This window comes from Sceloporus undulatus, chromosome 1 (assembly GCF_019175285.1).
Source record: "Sceloporus undulatus isolate JIND9_A2432 ecotype Alabama chromosome 1, SceUnd_v1.1, whole genome shotgun sequence".
NCBI lineage: Eukaryota > Metazoa > Chordata > Lepidosauria > Squamata > Phrynosomatidae > Sceloporus > Sceloporus undulatus.
The window spans coordinates 63,199,037-63,220,690 of NC_056522.1; the positions used below are offsets into that span (position 1 = coordinate 63,199,037).

General features: G+C 39.9%; 1 protein-coding gene across 1 annotated transcript in view; it reads right to left on the reverse strand.

Moving 5' to 3' along the window:
• KIF26B (kinesin family member 26B) overlaps window positions 1-21,654 on the reverse strand; it is a 414,886-nt gene that overhangs the window by 262,789 nt on the left and 130,443 nt on the right. Inside the window, 1 exon segment of the mRNA XM_042446725.1 lies at window positions 4,979-5,512. Coding sequence (XP_042302659.1) covers window positions 4,979-5,512 — 534 coding nt within the window.

Below are 21,654 nucleotides of genomic sequence, written 5' to 3' on the forward strand. Positions count from 1 at the left end.
TATTATTATTATTATTATTATTATTATTATTATTATTATTATTATTATTACTTGTATTTTGCCCAGAGGTTAATAGGCAGCCAGTGAAGGGATTTTAAAACTGGTGTGATGTGGGCAGATCTAGGTGTGCCAGTAACCAATGTGACTGCCATATTTTGTACCAGTTGAAGTTTCCGAACTTGACCCCATGTAGAGTGCATTACAAAAGTCGAGCCGAGAGGTTACCAGAGCATGTATCACTGTTTCAAGGCCTCCCTGCTCCAGTATATACAATCTATCACATACATGCTTGAACAATTATGAAAACTGGAAGTAAAGTTTGACTTAAAAGAGCATCCTGGCAAGGCTTTTATTCTGCAGTATCCCACCTCATTCAATGAATTTTAGAAAGGATGTTGTTATCTTCCAAGTGTAATGTTCCCAGTTTTTTCTAAAATGTCCATTTTTTTCTTGTATCAAAAAATCTGTTATGGAGGAACAAGTGAAACATTTATGCAGCATCTTTTGATTACCAATGCTGGCAGTCCTCCATCTAGAAATAGTCAATTGTCTAAGAAATCTAAATGATTATAGCTAAAACCCCAAAAGAGCTACACTTTGTTGAAATGTCTCCTGTTCTCCAAGGAGTATCTAATTTATGTATTTGTTTTCCATAGTAAATATGCTCACCTGTATATTATGCATGCCTGTATTATTCAGCCTTAGCAGTAGTAGTATATGCCTCTTTTCTACTTATGTGTCTCTTTTCTGCTTATGGCAGCTCCATGAATTCCACAGCGTTTTCTGATGTAATGAATACTCAAGACGTGGCGTGTGACTGCCTTTTGCTGAATATAGCCTACAGCATTCTAGTATTACCTGGTAGATTTCCTTCCAAATACTAACCAGGCCTAACCCTGTTTAGGTTTTGAGAGCTGACAGGATCTGCGGTATTCAGGGTTTTTACACATCTAAGAGACTTGGGCCCGTTACAAATGGGCCGTTTTGTGTGTGCAGAGCGCGCACTAGGGTTAGAAAGGGGCGGTGCTTCCGCACTCCCCTAACCCTAGTGCGCGCTCCGCATGCACAAAATGGTGGCGGCTGTTCCACACGGCCACCACCATGAGGACGTCATGACCGTGCCGCCTCTATACGGGGCGGCGCAGAAGTGACGTCCTCGCTCCGCGCCAGGGCGCCTAGTGCGCCCTTAACGCGAAGCAGGAAGGAGCTCCGTTTCGGAGCTCCTTCCTGGTTTGGTCCGCTAGGCACAGCCTTCACACAGCTGTGCCCAGCAGACCAAAGGAGAAAGGGGCCAAGTGGCCCCTTTCTCCTCCTCCCCGCCGCCGAGGGGTGTTCTTGGGGCTTGAAGCCCCAGGGACACCCCTTTTCAGGCTGCGGGGAAGCGGCGTTTTGCTGCTTCCCCGCAGCCTGAAAACGGCGGATCGGGGCCTCAGCGGCTGCCGTTCTCACCACTGAGGCCCCGATACACCGGGGAAAGGGGCAGGTACAGCCCGCCCCAAATGGGCGGTCTGTAACCCGCCCAAGAATCCTGAAAAAAGCATAATTCCCAACCATGGGTACAATTATATATGCTCACGGTGGCCTAAGACATTTTGCAGTCTGGCTCAAAGATCAAGATAGCAATCCCACTACATAGAGAAACCAACTAGACTGGAAACTAAATATTACACTAAAACTGGCTATGGGACAGCATCTCTCACAGCACCTTAGTGCATCAAACTAGCTTAGGCCTACCAGTGCATCACATACTGTATTGTTCTATCCTCCAGTAACTTGCCATTGTATCCTACCACACAACAGCTACTTGCTCAGGCAGTTGACACCAACCAAAATCCATCCTGCCTCGAATATTTAGCTTATATACCAGCTGCCTTGAATCCCATTGTGGTAGAAAGGCACGAAATAAATCCTTGAAAATGATTATGATGATGATGATGATGACAAGATGCGGCTTTCTAGTATCCAACAAAGCTACTAGTGAATGGAGATGGTAGCTACAGCCCAACAACATCTAGAAGTTAGCATGCTTTCCATCTCTGGCCTACATGGTCCTGAAGGTTTGAAACCAGCATTTATCCCATGGTTACAACTGCAGATGAAATTGTTAGAGGCATAGCTACAGAGAATGGGCCAGTTCAAAGCCTGTCAAGTCTTACTAAGCAGAAATCAAAATCTGAAAAAGAATCCTGCCCATGCTGCCTGGAAAATTCTAGGATTAGTAATCTAAATTTCTCAGGCTCTGGTAGAGTTACAGGATATATCAGTCAATCAATCAATCATGTTATATTTTGCCTTTTCCTCAAAGGTGGGACTTAAGATGACATTTTCCATGGGACATCAGGATTTCTCAGCATGGCAGTAGGTGACCTCAGTAAATGCAAGTCTTCGTCTAGTTACAGGACTCATATTTGAATGCCATGGTCTCCTTTTATCCAGGTTGCAGAGCATCCGTAGGAAAAATAAAATCAGTCTTCAAAGCAGTCAACCATTTCTGGCAGGCTGACTAAACTATCTAACTGGAAGCTAATTTACAATGGGGAGATGCCCACATCAGGAGCCATTGAGTCTAGCCAGTCTCACAGCTCTTGTTCCTGGGCATCAGTCTGACAAATTATGATGCAGAGGGCAATGAACCCCACTGCTGGAACTGCAGTGCTTTTAATCCAATGGAGACCCCCCCCCCTTGGTCCCATTAGCTCAGCATTTCTCAAAAGCAGCCTTTAGCAAGATTTTGTTTCTTCAGAAATCCCCAATCACCTCTTCTCAATAAAACAGTGTTAAAAAATGCTATGTCATCTGGGGAAGACATATCTTGGAACAGAATTGTCACTGTTATCTGAATGTCTCAGAGTCAAGATTCCCACCAATCAAGTGGTGGGAAAGGACAGCAAATGGGGGGGGGGGGGGAGAGACAGCAGGTCCATAATAGTCTTTTAAAGGTAGGAGTGGGGAATGTATAGCCATCCACATATAGTTGGATTGCAGTTCCCATTGGTTGTGTTAATGAGAACTGCAGTCCAAAAATATTTGAAGATTTGCAGCTTTCCCAGCTCAGACTGAAGTTGGTTTGAGACAAACTTAAAATATCTGCCCCCACTCCCATTAACAGATTCTAACCAGCTACAACTTTCCGTTGGCCTCACATGGGGGAAGATGTAAAGTGAGAATTCTTTGTAAACATGAATTAAAAATTGTATTGTACAGGATTTTAAATCATGCATCGAATCTATGCATATAGAGGAGGGACTCCTTGCTTTACATCTTCATTCCTCCCTAATATGGACCATATCTTCCCATAGGATCCTGCATTTTACATTTTTCCTCTTATAAGCTAGAACAGAAAAAGGCCAAATTCAACATAAATAGAGAAGTGACATATACAAGTGTCTGTCTATAACCCTAATCTTTTTACTAGGCCAACGTTCTTACTGAACATTTGTAGGAGCAGGCTATGAACCTACTATCTCATATTAAATATTCAGTTCAGAAATACTGTAGAACATTTTAATTTCCTACACAACACATATAACTGTAACAACAGGCATAGCTGCATCACTACCTTTAAAATACATCCTAGCTATAAAGCAAACAAAAATTGAAAAAAACGATACTTCAGATATTCACAATTTCTTAACAGTGATACAATAATTTTAATACCCAACAGTACAACAGCATTTAATGGTTCTCTTATTTTGTCACCATAAAACTGTCTCTTTTATCATATTATTCTATTGTTATTAACCATGCAAATACTAGGGAATCAAATGTTGAAATCCATACTCATTCATTCTTGCTTGCATTAATCTTGCACTATTAATACTATTCCCTACTTTGTATCAACATCATTATTACAACTGTCTACAGCACCACCCTTCCTCCCTCCATTTCCTTCCATCTCTCCATATCTCTTTCTTTGAGTCAGGCTTTCCAATACTAATTCTTATACTAAATAGTTCAACATGCTATTTATTTCCTGGAACAAACAACCAAGCCTTCTGAATCTATGCACGTTATCCATCCAGCCACAGACAAAAAACCCTGTTCTGAATTTTTGAGGGCAACTGAGGTACTGCTAACATGTAGTTCTTTGTGGTTTTAATTTACTGAACCACAAGAAAGTTGCCAGGTCTGATGGTAACCAAAATATATATTATGTTTCATTTTGATGGCTTGACCTTCTCTTTTTACCAGCATGGTACACTGTTGCTAGCATTCTGTCAGTCAGTTATGATATCATATATTAGTCTGAGGACATCATAACTGTTAAGGATTCTCATTTGCAATAGTAGCACTATTGCCACAAACACAAATGACCCTGAAACTCACCTTAAAAGCCATTCAGCTAGCTGGAGTAACAGGGGTCTGTGCTGCTGCCGAGTGCTGCAGTATGAGGTGACCAGCACCATGCCACCAGTGAGTGACACCACAAGAAAAAGCAGGGCCCCTATAGGGACCTGTCACAACTCTTCTTCACAGTGTCACTCACTGGTAGAAGGGGGCTAGTCAGATTATCCTGCAGTAGCAACACAGACCTCGAACACTCCAGGTGGCTGACTGGCTTTTAAGGTGAGTTACAAGGGGAGTTAGAGCATAGCTGCATGTTTGATGCAGGATCTCAAACTATGTTATATCATTAATAATACAATGGTGTAGTATCAGGTTATTACTTAATTCATACCAATTAAAGCCAGAAAGTACAGTCGGCCCTTCTTATACACAGATTTTTTTATACACGGATTCAAGCAACCACAGTTTGAAAATGTTCAAAAAAGGTATACATTTCAAATAGCAAACCTTGATTTTCCATTTTTTATACGAGACACCATTTTGCTATGGCATTATATTTAATGGAACTTGAGCATACATGGATTTTGTTATCCACAGGGGATCTTGGAACCAAACCCCAGTGTATAACAAGGGTCCACTGTACTCTTCATAAATAATCAAGTAGGGTAAAATCCTTTCTAACACTACTTACTTGATAGGGATACAGAGTAACGCCATTAGTTCTTGACAAGGACCAGGTGCCGTCTAGGTACTGGTGAGCCTGGATAGCCACAGAATTCAGGATATTACCATTGCTGGGGCTGGTGGCCATCTGCACACTGACCTTTGCTTGGTGTCCCAAGGAGCCATTTTTCTTTTCTACTCCATTAATGATCCCTATGTTGTTCGATTTCCCACTCAGTTTATTAGGCAGAAAGCCAGTGTAACTGGAAGTAGCATAAGGAGCAGACATATATGCCCAGTCCCTGGGTTGCAGGCTGCCCATATGTCGAGAGCCCACTACAGTGGGAATATTGGGATGAGGAGGAGGGGAGCCAGGCGAGGCATCACAGTCTTCAGTGTTAGAAGCCTGTTCAAGTGTCAATACCATCTGAATAGCCTCCTGCTTCAATTGGTTCAAGTGAGTGGCACAAACATCACACCGGTTGTCTCTTTCATTCCATGCTTTCCTGGTGGTATTGGGCACCTGCAGTTTGTCATGAATTGCTGAAGAGAATGCTGGGTCCTGAAAATCAAAAGAAGAAAGTAGGAAATTGTTAGATCATGAAAGTTTTCCAAATAAACCAAGAATCAATTCTATAAGATTTTTTCATTGTAGGGACAAGGAAGAATTAAGAGGTAAGAACCCCTAGGTTTTTGCCATATCTTCATTAGGATGATACTTTTGAATACTTTTAAGAAATATGTTTCTGACTGATAAAGATCTACGCTATCTGCAATTCTAAACTACATTATAATGGCCCATAACCTCACCAAAAACAATGACTTTACCCAAGTGATAATCATAAATAATGTTCTTGAAGAAAGCTTTTAATCATGTATTTGAAATTATAAAAATAAACATAATGTTATCCATGTATTATATTTTAAAAATAACCTATTTCCCATCACCAAAAGGAAAGTAATATAAGAGAATTAAGACTGTCCCTTATCATTTGAAAGCAGAGTAGAAAGCCCACCCTGAACACCAACTTTTATTTCACAGTACTTTTCCCCAACTTCTCTTTTGAACAGTAATCCAAAAGAAAGATCATGTGGTACTTTAGAAATCACCTAGTCCAGTTTCAGGGCAGCATCTTTTATATACAACTGTATTTTGCACCATACACAATCCATGGCCTTAAAGACAATGTTCCATGTGCAATGTACCCCATCAGGATAATATGTCACAACTCTATTCAGATATTTATCCCTCCCATATGCAATCAGAATTGTTTGAAAGGGAGCACAGAGATTAGCCTGTTGGCTTCACTACATTTTCATACATCTCAAGTAGACCTTGCTGGATATAGAACCTGGATATTATGGTTTCCACATCACACAGAAGACAAATTAATTGGAGAAGTTATTTGTCCAATGCAAGGCAATTATCAGGATGGGTACCAAAGATGTCACAGAAGGGGCAACACCAACAGCTCACTCCCTCCATTCCTCCTTATGAAATACTGATCATGTAGTGACTGAAAAGGGATAAGCAGGCGGAAAGAACAAACATGGTTCTCATGACAAACCTGCTTCAATAAATCAAGATGTGATTTAGGAAGGCAATATATGTGGTTCAACCAAATGTGGCAAGAGAAAGGAAAACCTAATTAATGCCATCCCATTTGTGGTTCCTAATTAATTTGATGGTGTTTGGGTTGAATTTAGTATGACACAACATTCACATAAAGTACTCTTGTTTATGCAAGGTATAACTATCATATACATTGAAGTACACTTACACACACACACACACACACACACCCATTATGGTTCTATGATATATCCTCTGAAAGCATGACCCTGAGAGTTAGAGGAACCTCCATATCATGTTATTATCTTCATGTCCTACTAAAAGTGTAGAAAATTCCTATATTGCCTAAATTCATATTTATATCTCTAATGTGTATATGAAAGAGTATGTGAGAGTGAGGTTAGCTGCCCATTGGGAAAGGTACATGTTAACCTGTGTTCAAGGTAGGGAAAAAACTTGTAAACGCAGAAGTTTTTTGCTACCAAGCCTATTAAATTCATTATTGCTTGTAGATATCTTGGACAATTTCAGCTTACATGGTTTCTTTAAAATCTCAGGTCTCTCTGCAATCCCTGGAGGAGTGCATTATTATAAACTTAGTTCAGAAAAAGTAAGGTTGCTGATCTTTTTAATGGGTTAGAACAGTATGCAGTTCAGTACCATGTTTTCCACCAACAGCCAGTCAGAGGATTTTACCAAGTTAAATGGCCATCTTCTGTTGTTTCCCTGAGGAGTATATTTCCCTTTCCATATCGTCAACATACTTTTTATTTAGATAGGGTTGGAGAGGCAAGGCTCAAGTAAACAAAGATCCATAATGTATTTCTGTACTGGGAAAAAAATGCATGCAGCAGCTTCTGGATAAAGGGGAGATAATGGTGTATTCACTGTGGGGAGGTCATATTAATTACATTCCATTTTTATTACAAGATGAAATATTTTTATTTTCCACTGTTGATCTACCATGAATACCTACTCAGCATGCTCTGATTAACTGATTACAAAATCATATGGACTGTTAGTGTGAAGTGGCTGAGAAACACCTCTATCAATAGAAGCTTAAGAGGGACCTACATGACACTGAGAAAGCATTCAAGGATAAGGCATAGGCAGGACAATTTGGTGCAGGAAGAGCATTTGGAACCTGCTTATTGATTGAAACAGGCACATTTCAAAGACATATTACCATCCTTAGTTATATGTGACCACCAGTAAGACTACAGCATAACTAATACAGTCAGGGGTATGTGGAAGGATCTGAAATATTTTATATTGATGCAGAATTTGGTGCCCTGAGAAGTTAAGCTCAGTTCAAGCCCTGTGTAGCAACCTCAAGCAACAGGTGGGATCCAGGAATTCCTGCAAAACCATTGATAATGTTTGCTGTGGAGCCTCCTTTTTAAAAGAGAGAAGAGAAGAGGAAAGGAAAGGAAAGGAAAAGAAAAGAAAACTCCTGAAAGCTAATAACTTGATCATCAACTGGGCCAATGGGAGCTAGCAATGAACCCATGCCAAGGTTCACAATTAGGCCCTCTTTTAACATATTTTCCTACAAATGCAATGTCACTACTATCACGGAGTTTAACAGTTCTAGTCTTAAGGTGCATGTTGTGCTTTGCCTTGTCTGAATCATCATCATTATCATCATCTTGGTACTTCTAAGGCCCGGTACATACCTCCGTGAAGCGGCATGCCGGCGCCAATTCTAGGTCTCTGGACCATGCAGCAACCGCAAGCTCTGGAACCCTAGTCCATATGGGCGCCGTCATCATGACGGCGGGCCATCATGATGATAACGATGCACAGCATCAAGATGCCACTTCCAGGAAGTGGCATCATAGAAGTGCCCTTTACAGCGTCGCAAAAAAGAAACCACGCAAAAAAGAAGCATGGAGCCGAGCCCCCAAGAGATGCTGAAATATAGCAACAGGCATTATAAGCACCCCCTGGTTGGCTGCTATATAGCACTAGCAATAGCAAGTACATTTCTATACTGCTTATCAGTGCACCTAAGCACTCCCTAAGTGGTTTGCAATGTGTAAGCTAATTGCCCCCAACAAGCTGGGTACTTATTTTAGCGACCTTGGAAAGATGCAAGGCTGAGTCAACCCTGAGCCTCTGACTGGTATTGAACTCACAAACATGTGGTTTGCAAGTGCGTGGCTGCAGTTCAGACATTTAACCACTGTGCCACCAGGGCTCCTATAAATAACAGAATTTATAGTGTAATGCAGTATCTTGTTTGTTTACCAACCAGGTAAACCAACCAACTATAGGACTGAGATGTGGAGATTCTGCCCATCCCCACCACTTCTCCTCAGTCTTGATCATTACCAGCTACACCAGATGCTGCCATTTTTATTTCTCACACTGCCCCACCCTGTAGTGAAACTGCTGTTGTTCCTGCAACCTCAACCACCTCTTGGTCTGGCTTTCTATGTTGCAAAGAAATGTTGGGGACATGTAAAAAAAACAACAGTGAAAGAGTCTCACCAAGTTAAGTTAAACAGGTGTGAGCTAACCTGCCCATAGTTCCTTGGCCCTCCCATATGGACAATTTCTTCCTCCTTTCCAGCATATCTGCTGTTTTGTTCCTTCCTTCCTGCTCTTTGTTTTTCAATATGCCTATCTCCTTTCAATTAAATAACTATCTTGAAGGTAATAAACCTTGTGTGCCTTTAATGTAAAGTATAATATTTGAGAGGGGGTATAACAGGTGTTATAGTGACCAGCATGGCATAGTGGTTTTAGTGTTGGACTATGTCTCTGGAGACCAAGTTTCAATTCCCAGCTCAGCCAAGGAATAGCACCTTGGGTAATTCACATGCTCTCAGTCTCAGTCTCAGGTGAAGGCAAATCTTGCCTTAGGGTCTCCATAAGTCAGAAACGACTTGAAGGCACATAACAGCAACAAAATCAGTTGTTATGAATGTTTGTGACAATTATTCCACATTTTCAAGACATGACCTATTACTGAAGCTATATTCACCCTCTCTTCATTTTATTTTATGACATTTGTATAATCAAATTCCTATTTCAGAATTCTTCCCTTATCCCAAAAAAGCACCTCAAGGAGTTTGCCTGTCTTCACAGCAAAAATACTGAGGCCTCTTGGTTCTGAACACTTTTTTCTCCTGGTTGATTATTCAGGCTACAAAACTGTTGTCAGTTCTCCTGCTTCAGCTCCTTAACACAACAGGGCTAGTGTTGTTATTTGAAACTTAACCACTCTCTCTGGTCATGGACTTGACCCAAGAGTAGGTACATGTTATATTCATCTTCAGTACAAAAGATTTTGGATGCTGTAATAAATAAATCTTAAGAAATAAAATCTTTTCTAAGGAAGACTCATTGTCCAAGAAATATACAGTAATTAGCCTAGTAAGTGCAGTGGCTTCAGAAAGTTATGCCCTGACATATGCCCCTATGATTCAATATTGAAACAAACTTCATTTCCTTCTCAGATTTCATCAGCTGCTACATTTACAGGTAAGAGCTTCCAGAGAATTACATAGAACCTACTTTTTTGCAACATCAAATCCAGCAGATGCATAGCATCTAATGAATGCTGACAATCAAAGTTGTCAGATTGTAAACTACATAGAACTCTTTAATGGCTGTGTAGTGAACACTCTAAGAACCACTGTGGTTTAACACTTTGAGCACTGGTCTTTGACTCTGGAGACTAGAGTTTGAATTCTCACTCAGACACAGAGTGTGACTTGCATGGCCTTGGGTAAGTCACACTCTTTCAGCCTCAGGGGAAGGCAAAGGCAAAAAAAAAAACCCCTCAACAAATCTTGCCAAGAAAGCCCTCTAATATGTTCAGCTATCAACAAGACCAAAATAAATACTCTAAAGGCATCAGATCCTGTCTGATCTTGGAAGCTAATCAGGGTCAGCCTTGATTAGTACTTGGTTGGGAGACCACCATCAAATATCAAGTGCTGTAAGCTATATTTCAGAGACAGGTTCTGGCAAAACCACATTTGAGTATTACCTAAGAAAACCCTATGAAATTCATCAAGTCACCATAAATCAACAGATGACTTGACATCAGACACATAGACAGAAGAGAACATTTTCAGCAAGTGCTGCTTGTCACACAGCCAGATAACAAGCAACACCTGCTGAAGTACTCTCTTCTACACAACCATTAAAGGTATAAAGCTCTATCCAGTTTTGACTCTGGTAACCCTACAAAAAGCAGTAGTTGGCTCACCTGACGCCAACCCTGATCCAGTCAATCAATTCTACCAAAGGAGTTTGCAATTTCCTTTTTTGAATGACATGTCACGGATCCTGCCAAACATCTGTGCAGAGATCCAACTGATATGTACAGGCCCCTCCACTTGCCTGTTTTCACCCAGCGCTATTATGTTCACCCTTCTTTCACTCTTAATAGATAAAAAGATAAACAGGTAAATCATTTGGAAAATCACCCCTTATATGGAACAAAAATAGAACATAGTGTCTGCCCAGCTTCAGTGATATATCTATAATGATCCTACAATTTAGATTAAACAAATAAAACAAATATGTAGAACAAATTCTTTACATTTTTTAAAAAAGATAACATCAAAACATATTAGTTCCTTTTTTTAAGATGGGTTTTAAATTAGTCCAATTATTACTTAATATCTGTGATATAGAACTCTTATTTTTTTAAAAAAACTAATCAAAATTCAGAATTGCTGAAAACATTTATTATTATTATTATTATTATTATTATTATTATTATTATTACTATTATTTCTATGCCACTTTCTCAGAAAGGGACCCAAGGCGGTTCACAGATAAAATTGTTTTAAAAGATGATGATGATGATGATGATCTTACATTCATCAATCAGAACAGGATGATAATAAGTATTTCCTAAGAACATAGATTTTGTAAGTGGATAGAACCCTAGCATCAGTATTTAATAAAGTTTAAACTTTGTGCTTGGCAAAAATGTTATGAGGTTACTGCAAGAAAAGCTTCTGAAATTGGAAAGACCATCATATACTACATATGGCATGAGGAAGTTAAATGACTATTGTGTACATCAAAGCTTCTAAAACAGATTGCTGGAATAGCGTAACTTCTATGTTTTGGCAACAGTATACTTTCTGTATGAGTTCCAGGGGACATGTTGGTGGATTTAATGAGCAGCAAGTTATTAGCCCCACAGGTGTATGTCAAACAGACAGAAGGACTTCAAACTATATATAGTTTGGGTTGCACAGTATAAGCAACAGGAGGATGCCAAGTTACACACACTGTTTCAGCTCCTTAGGCTTTTAAACTCAGCAGGAAGCCTCACAGAAATAGGCTTGCTTGTGAGATTTCATGTTGACTTGAAAAGTCCATGGTATTTTGGCATGCATTTCCGAAGTGCCAGCTGTGGAGAGGAGCTCAGAGCTTTGCAAAACTCAAGACAATTATTCAAAGTTATAAGCATATGTTTATTTTGTAATAAAAAAAAGTTTTGTTGTTTTGAGCAAAGGGGAATGTAAAGTTACTGATTTCTCTATTCAAAAGCTAGAAACACAAGCATAACCTAGAATAAACTAAAATTATGAAAAGAAGTAGAGATAAAGAATCAGATGACACCACTTTTTGGAACAATCACAAAGACAGTGTATGCAAATTAATAAGTTAAAAAGAGTAAGACAGGTGGTGAGCTATATATTGTTCATTCATTCTGCTAGGATATGCGAAACATGCGGTCCGTGTTGTTTCTTTGTTCTTCTTTTCCCTGCCCCCATTTCTTTTGTGTCATCCACCTGCTCTGGCCTGTCATTTAAAGAATCCCAAACTTTCTTCAATTCACTCCTCTCACTATACCAAAAAATTGCAACTTGATCCGTTTTTAAAAAAATATTAATATGAGTAAACCAGCCTTGTTCCCAACATTATTAAGTATCTATAGCTTCAGTCTTACTAATAATATTTTGGGCAGGCAAAAAACCAATGGCTTCACGCTATTATTGATGTTCTCTGATACAACAGTCTTGTTCAATTTGTGATCTGTCAAGCAAATGCCAAGTATCAACCATGCATGGTGATCTGTTAGGTGTTCAGTGGACCTCCTGTGCTGAGATCTCAAGTGTCACCATTCTTGGCTAGTGGGCTGCACTCAGATTGGTATACTACACCATGTGTCCACTTGTAATACAAAATAATTTGTGGCTGGCCATGCTTACATTGGTCAAGAATTACCAGGGATGTCACAAACTCAAGGCTTAAGGTCTGATTTCCATGTTTCAAAGATCTGTCTGAAACCCTTATTGTTTTAGGCACACATACTGTACACACAAAACAACCCTACTCCCTAAACTTTCTAGATTTTGGGTGGCTTTCATGGCCAAATAAAGCTTGAGTTGTCAGTCAGACAGTCAACCTTTATTAGGCATACAACAACAAACATTTACAATAACAAATTCAGGGTTGTTATTAAAATTTAAGCCATAATCTTGTTGCCTCCACCAGAAAATTGGCCATTAGCCTGGTAATATCATAGAATCATAGAGTTGGAAGAGACCACAAGGGCCATCCAGTCCAACCCCCTGCCATGCAGGAAATCACAATCAAAGCATCCCCGACAGATGGCCATCCAGCCTCTGTTTGAAGACCTCTAAGGAAGGAGACTCCACTACACTCCGAGGGAGTTTATTCCACTGTCGAACAGCCCTCACTGTCAGGAAGTTCCTCCTAATGTTGAGGTGGAATCTTTTGTCCTGGAGCTTGCATCCATTGTTCCGTGTTCTAGTCTCTGGAGCAGCAGAAAACAAGCTTGCTCTCTCCTCAACATGACATCCCTTCAAATATTTAAATAGGGCTATCATATCACCTCTTAACCTTCTCTTCTCCAGACTAAACATCCCCAACTCCCTAAGTCGTTCCTCATAGGGCATAGTTTCCAGACCTTTCACCATTTTATTTGCCCTCCTTTGGACACCCTCCAGTTTCTCAATGTCCTTTTTTAATTGTGGTGCCCAGAACTGGACACAGTATTCCAGGTGGGGCCTGACCAAAGCAGAATAGAATGGCACTATTACTTCCCTTGATCTAGACACTATACTTCTATTGATGCAGCCTAAAATCGCATTGGCCTTGTTAGCTGCCGCTTCGCACTGTTGACTCATGTTCAACTTGTGGTCTACTTGGACTCCCAGATCCCTTTCACATGTAGTTTCATTCAGCCAGGTGTCCCTCATCCTATATCTGTGCATTTCATTTTTCCACCCTAAGTGCAGTACCTTACATTTCTCCGTGTTGAATTTCATTTTGTTAGCTTTGGCCCAGTTTTCTAGTCTGTTCAGGTCATTTTGAATCTTGTTCCTGTCCTCTGGGGTATTAGCTACTCCTCCTAATTTGGTGTCATCTGCAAATTTCATAAGTATGCCCCCAATTTTGTCCTGCAAGTCATTAATAAAGATGCTGAATAGCACTAGGCCCAGGATGCGGGTTCTGATCTTCCAATAAGTATTCCACTGATAACATATTGAAACAGATATTCATTTCCAATAACCTTCTTAACAATTTTTCCCTCGGAATTATATACAATGGACAAAACAATACAGTATGATGGAGAACATCTGGATCTTGATCACAGTGACATACACGATTCAAAAATGGGGTCTGCAAATATCTGCCCCTGGTCACATTTGAGGGATGTATGTTCAATCTTGCAAACAAAAGGTCCTTCCTCGACACCAGCAGTGAAAGAGTTTGAAAATAATTTGGAATCCTACCCCACAAGGAGGGGATACTGAGCATCACTAGAGAGCACACTCTAAGAGGAGTTGGATATGTCAGTTGATGTTCTCTCTCTGCAAGACAGACCTTAATAGATTCAAGACACTCTTTTTCAGTTAGTAGAAGGAGAGAATAAAAATGTAAACCCACAGAAATTACTTTACTTTCATAAAATTTAGCCCAACTTGCCTAATAAACGTCAGATAGTAGGAACCATAAAAGACTGGGTCTATTAGGCCTGAAATGTATCTTAAACCAGGCGTCAGTTTTAACAGCATTCAATCCCAGTTCTGCATAGAGAGTCAGATGGTGTACACATGGAGGTACAGATAATAGTTTCCTGAAAAAAAGTGTCTGCAAATGTTCAATCTCCTTATTAAAGGCTGGAAACCAAGTGAATATGCTATAAAGTAATTGAGGTCTTAATTTGGCTTTGTAAATTTTTAAGGCCGCTAGAATATCCTGGTTGCTTTTTTTATAATAAAAAGTTTGTATAACCGCTAATGATCTTTTTCCTGTTTGCATTACTTTATCTCTCTGTTTATTCCACTGCCCGTTAAAAAGCTTGAATTGTACAGGAACCCCACTGTGAGGGATCTATGTGTTCCCCTCCTGTTTCTGCCTCAGCTGGATGGGAAACCACCTTAAACAAACTAAAGGGCTAAACAGACCAGTGTTATACACCAGCATAGGCACAGCATGGGGGTGTGGTGTCCGCATGCTGCACGCCTCAATGCCGTACTAACTGTGGCATCACACTGTGTGCCCAACCACAGTGTGTCTTTGGTGCAGCGTTTAAACACACTGTGCCAAAGGAGCACCAAAAAGCCTCCACTGCTGTGGCAAGGGTACCTTTTTGCCGGCTCTAAAATAGCAGCCTTTTGCTGTTCCTTTTAGCACCAGCAAAGTGCCGTATCAGGGCTGCAGCGTGCAATTGCCATGGCTCCAATCTGGCACTGAAAGGGTTGACAAGACACCACTCCAAAGGGCAGTCTGTCAAGTTGCCACCACCTACTGGATAGACCCCCTCCTTTTTTTCCTACTAATTCAGTAGGAAGTTGCTTTGGGGTTACTTTCCATCTCTGACACTGCAAAGACTTTCCTCCTCTCCCAACAGATCCTGGTGGGGAGATGGAACTGATATACACACACACACACTTTTATTCTACTGTCCTTTTGATGATGAATAGGTTTACTGTCTTGGCATTGCACCACTGGCTTTTTAGATGTTTGAGATTTACTACTGCTTCTTTGTTTTATTTATATCTTAAATGCTATGTTCTATGACTTCTAGTGTTTTATTTCTATTTTAAATATTTCATACTGGTGGGGTGTTGCTGTTTGCTGGCAAAATCTAGTTTTGTTTTATTTTGTACACTGCTTTGAAAACTTTGCACTGAAAAGTGACCTATAAATAAAAATATCAATAAAATGCACTTTCCAACTTGATGCCAAAATGAGCAGAAAAGGAATAAAATATAAGACACAAGCACAACTGAGACCTAGAAACTGCTTCTCACTTAGAGACATGCTGTGCAGATATCAGGTTCCTATACAGAGAAGATAGCAAGAACCTGAGCTAGGTGATCAATCAGGCAGACCAAGTGGTGGGAAAGGCATGAGAAGAGTAGAGATCAAGGGCTACAGATCTTTGTCCTGACAGAAGTATGGTTTCTGAACCTTCACTCCCAGCATGGGGTAGGAAAACTAATTAAGAAACACTGATGGCAAAGGAGGCTGATCCTCTGATAGGATCCACATGGGTCTTTTTTACCACCTGAAGACATCTTGGCTCCCTCTGTTTCATGATTCTAGCTTGTGAGCACAGAAACGATTTTGTTCAAGCAAGGCCTTTGCCATCTTTTTAGGACACTGAATGGAAGAATGAAGTGATTTATTTCTTAGGAGAAAACCATGTGTGTTTTTAATATTTGTGATATATCTGGGCCACCTGCCAGATGATATTTCACCTTAACCTTAAATACACACTTCCTTTCCTCTAAAAATGAATTCACTGCCCAGAGTTGCCAAACTTCACCAGCCGCAAGATTTTGACTGCTGAAAAAAAGTAACCTCCAACTGTTAAAACGACACCATTTATGTTGGAATAACAGAATGCTCAAATAAACTGAAACCTGTGGGAGTCCTGTGCAAACAGGGCCTGTGGTTTTAGGGTGGTGAATACAAATGAGCAAAAGCACTACCAGCAAGAGTTACAAATTATTATTTTGTCAAGCAAGAAGATAAAAAGATACTGTGTATGTGTGCATGTGCCTTCAAGTTGCCGGTTGACTTATGGCGACCCCATGAATTTCATAGGACTTTCTTAGGCAAGGAAGATTATTATTTTTCAAATGTTACACCCCAGAATGCCTTCACACAACATTTTCCCTCCCATTGTGTATCACATGTTAAAGCTTAGGAAAGTTACTTTTTTTGGACGTTGGTCATGCTGACTGGAGATTTAGGGGCATTAAGACCAAAAGTGTAATTATCCCAAAATCTAGTCATACCACCTCATCTCACATATTATTTTGCTCACCTCTGCACCTGCACAATTATTCCAATAATTATAATATATCCTGTTTGTTTGAAATTTTCATTCAATCTTTCTGAAATGTTCAAGTAGGGATTGACCGCCAATCACAGCTTCTTGTCAAGTGTCTCCTTATGACAGAGCTATTTCCAAATCTTGTTGCATTGTAAGATACAATTAGAATATGTTTACATACATTTCCCTCCCTTAAGTGGAGAAGTAAATGATGCCCACCCACCCAAGTCAAAATGACACCCAAAGCTAGTTAAATTATTTTGGTACATAAAGCAGAAGATCCAACAAGGGCCTGTCCTCTTTGCTTGGCAATGAAAAGGCAATAACAATATATTCAATAACTAATATTTGGTGCTCTCTAATCACAAATAATATTTGCTGCCTAAAGAAAGTGCTGATTCTACATTTTTAGATGTGTATCTAACAAAAGAAACAAATAGAATGGTCCATGCACAAAGATTTTTTTTTCAACCATATTAATGAGTGAGCAGGAAGCATGCTCATTTTAAACTTGCCCTATAACCTGGTTATATGTCATTGATGGTGTTCCAAAACTTCCAGGAGCTCCATATGGATGTTAAATAGCAAGAGTGGCTTTTTAAAAAGAACCCTGTAGTACTCAGCAGGCTAATCCCCATATTCTCATTTTAATTAGAATACTACAAGCAATGCATTGAGGAGAAAATAAATTGGGTTTCCTGACTGCTTCAGGCTTGCTCTAAGGATGGATTGGCAATGACAGGTTACCAGCTGTACACATCTGTTACCCAGGTATTTGCATTACATTGTTGCAAACATGAAATTTGACTGTAGCCAGATTTTCTAATTAGAGGAAGCATAAAGTTCAGTCATAGGAACAGATCCATGAAAAGGCAGTGGGTTACAGTGCATACAGTGTTTGACTGGAGAGTCACTGGGAGACTTTGGGCCAGTGATTCAGTCTAAGTCAAACTTTACCTCACAGAATTATTCTGTGCAGACAATGGAAATGGGCAGGAAAACCATGGATTTTTTTTGAGGTGCAGGAAACTCATGCATACACACACACAAGCTAGATCAAGGGTGTGGTAAAAGTGGTCCTCCAAAACTGTTTTTGTGATCCTTAGGACCCCCTGGGATAAAAAAAAAATGCCCCCAAATGTCCTCTAACAGGCGTGGGTGAAATTTTTGCCATGCTTCCTTCTCAGTACCATTTTAGGCCCAGGAAAGAGCTTTTTTACAACCAGAAATAAATTCTCCCGAGCCTAAAAACAGCAAAATGCATCCACACTTCCTAGAGAGCAGTGAGAAAAAACATTTTGGGGGATTTTTGTCATGGAGGTGAAGGGGTGGACATCCAAGATCTCTTGTCAAGATAATACAACCACCCAGCCTCCCACAATTGTGCATCCCTGAGCTAGATACACATCTGCCCCTATGGTTCCTGTATTTCAACACATCTAGGAGTATTCAGACATATTTCAAATTCAGAATTAGCTTTGATCCTAGAGATGATTTAGGCTTATTTTAAGACAGAATATAACCAAACAAGAGCCTGAAAGGTGATAACCTATCAATATCTGCTAGTTCTACATTATTTTTAATGAAATGTACATATAAAGATAAGTATGATAAATTCAAATGTGCATCTATCATGTCCATACAACCTTTGTTTTTCCTGCATACATGGGGAGCATCTGGTGATTCGGGCATGGCTTCCTGCATCATAACTAACTGTATCAAGAATACTTAACACCTACCCAGTAAAATACCACTAAATAGCAGCCCCTCTTCTTTTTTCTACCCAAAAGCTATTAGAGATATGCTACTGTTAATCTGTTATTTATCCAGTTGAGTGCATATTGCACCCATGGAAAGGCAAGAGGTCACCCAAAGAGATTCGATGGGGGGAGGGAGAGAAGAGGCATAGATGGAAGGTTCAAGCAATCAAGCAATCATTTTAGTTTTCCCAAGACTGTGATACAGATATACAAAAAGCGAGCCATTTTAAAAGAAATTGTACCTGGGTTTTCATTTTTTTCATTCAAATGGTTTGTGAGTGAAAGCTTTCTTGCAACATTTATTTATTTATTTGAATGCTGCCTTTTTCTCAATGTGGACCCAAGGCAGCTCACAAACACTTAAAATCAATAATAAAACAATACAATTGTAAAACACAATTAAAACACTATATTATTATAACAAAAAAGTGTAAAGCCCATAAGAATACTAAGCTACAAATGTATTAAAATACATACAGCTGTGATATTTAGATTGAGGTGAAAGAGATTTTTTTTAAAAAAAAGAACACCAGACAGTAAATTGAGGCACAAATGTATTTGCCCAGATTCTATCCTAGCATTAATCCATGTAGCATTCATCCAATCTGGAACTGCATTCTTGATTCATTGGTTCAATTTTACATCTCCATTTGTCGCCACCAGATGTCCATAAATTAGGACTGGGAGTCCATTTGGATACACAACTGTTACTTTAAAAATGCCTTGTCAAAAAGTGCTTCATTTCCCCTCGATTATAGTTTCAGGTGAATGTCACTGGGCACATGGTGCCATCATACCATCATTTTCACCAGCTGATCCTTTGCTGGATAGGATCCAGTGGTAAAAAACTCCTTTCGAGTAGGAGCAGCTAACAATTGTGATAAATGCTTTGCCATTGTGTACCTTCAAGTAATTTATGACCTATGGCAACTCTAAGCCAAGCATATCATGGGTTTTCTTGGCAGAATTTGTTCAGAGTAGATTTGCCTTTGCCTTCCTCTGAGGCTAGAAGAGTGCAAATGCCTAGGAGAGCAAAACAAACAAACAAACCTAAAAGTAAAAGCACAAGACTATTTTGTGGACCTTTTCTCCCTCCCTCTGCCTCCAAGCAGCAATGTTTCCATCAAAAATGTAACCTCACAAAAATTTGGCACAGGAAAACTTCAGACAAAGATCCTGAAAGTTATCAGTCTATTTTATGACTAGCTCTCAAGAGACAGCTACAGTTAGAAAATAAAAAGGCTCTTGTAATATGTGTTTTGGTTCAAGATGAAAATGCTGCTTCACAATGCAACGTTCTGTGAGGTCTCCTCAAAGAAGAACATAACAGCAGCATGGCGTGCATCTTTAACTTCTGGCATCTATACCAGAACTGGACAGATGTTTATTATCTAAACAGCAAACTATCTTTGTTCATAGCACCAGGTGTCAAAATGTAGAGATTATAAAATACTTCATGCAGTAATAATGATGCTTTTCTCTAACAGTGGTTTCGTGGCATGAACCCATTACAGCAACATTGACATGATATTCACAAAGGAAGCCATACTGGAAAATTATGCTTCTTCCTGAATGTTGTAACTGTCTCTTTGGCATGACCCCAGGTATCTTACAACACTGAGAAAAGTAGTTATAACTCAGCCTATTCCTTTTTTAAAAAAAAAAAAGACAATCCTGCAGAACTTGTTAAGTCAACAGTACAGACTGAAACATTTCATTGCTTTCTGGACAGTTATTTCATGCCTTCCTGCTGTGTGTTCTTCTAATGTAAATTCACCAAGAAGCAAATCTGTATAAAACTCCAAAGTTTGAAGTTTGCACTGGTGCAGAATGATACACCTAAAAACAAAGAGGAAAAACTTGCAGAACATCTTAGAGAAATTGGGGCTTTACAGCTTGAGGTGACTGCTAGATAGCAATTCAAGAAAAGCTTTCTATCCCTGGAAAAGAAATAAACAAGATTGGGATAGGGGAAACAATAGAACCAATCCACCAATGTCATCCTATTCTGTCATAATTCCCTCTGATACCAAACCTGAGTGGTCCAGTACCTATCAAAATGAGTCCACCAAAAAATAAAACAACTAAATCTGCATATTTGGAATACTATTCAGGACAAATGGGATATTTATGAATTTTAAAAAGATTTTATTTTAAACCACACTGGATACAAACTATGCTCAGCTATTTTCAAGGCATTTATAATGCAAAGATCAGTTAAACCACACAACATTTGGGGGCAGAAGTAAGCAATCTAGTAGACTTAATGACATCACCCACAACATTAGAGGGACTTTCACTGGCTCATCTTCCAACATGATTTATGCCCTATTATGGGGATGTTCCCACTAGGTGAAACCCCGCGTTCTGAATCGAATCCAAGGAGTGGCGTTCCTATTAGGATCCGATTTAAACCTAGAACGGTTCTAGAGCAACCCGCAATCGTCCCCACTACAAATCGAATTGTAGAGCGGAATAAAATTTTGAATCGAGTTTTCCTCATTTAACGCGTGTTAAAAAAACACTAGGGTCCGACCTACGTTTTTCCATTGATTCGAGTTAGGAACCGGAGCATTTAAATAGGAACAACAGCCTTTGAAATCGCGTTAGATGAATGGGAGGAGCGGAGTGCGATGGGGCTGTCCTTGGGGGAGTTGCCCTTTCTGTCACCATCCGTCTGGCTGTCGCCATTTTTGCTTCCCTCACCCCTTTGTCCGCTGTGGTCTTTCAATAAGAGATAAGGATTATTTTTATTTTTTATTTAATGGTTTACAGGTGCTTAATCTCTTCAGTGCTTTAAACACCTGAAGTCCCGGCTGCTCAAGGCTTCCCCCGGTGGATTGCAACCTCCCCTCTGTGTGGGGAGAGCTCATTTCTAACGGAGGAGAGGCAGGGAAGGGATGACTCCTCGCGAGGAGACATCTGATCTCGCCCAGGCAGGGAAGGGCTCTAATCAATGGGGGGGGGATAGAGCCTTTCTCTCTCCCTTTCTCAAATGGAATCTGCCTTCTCCTCCAACCCTGGAAAGAGAATCTTTGGGAAGAGTGCTCCCTCCCTGCTTTTCCAGCAGCCTCCTT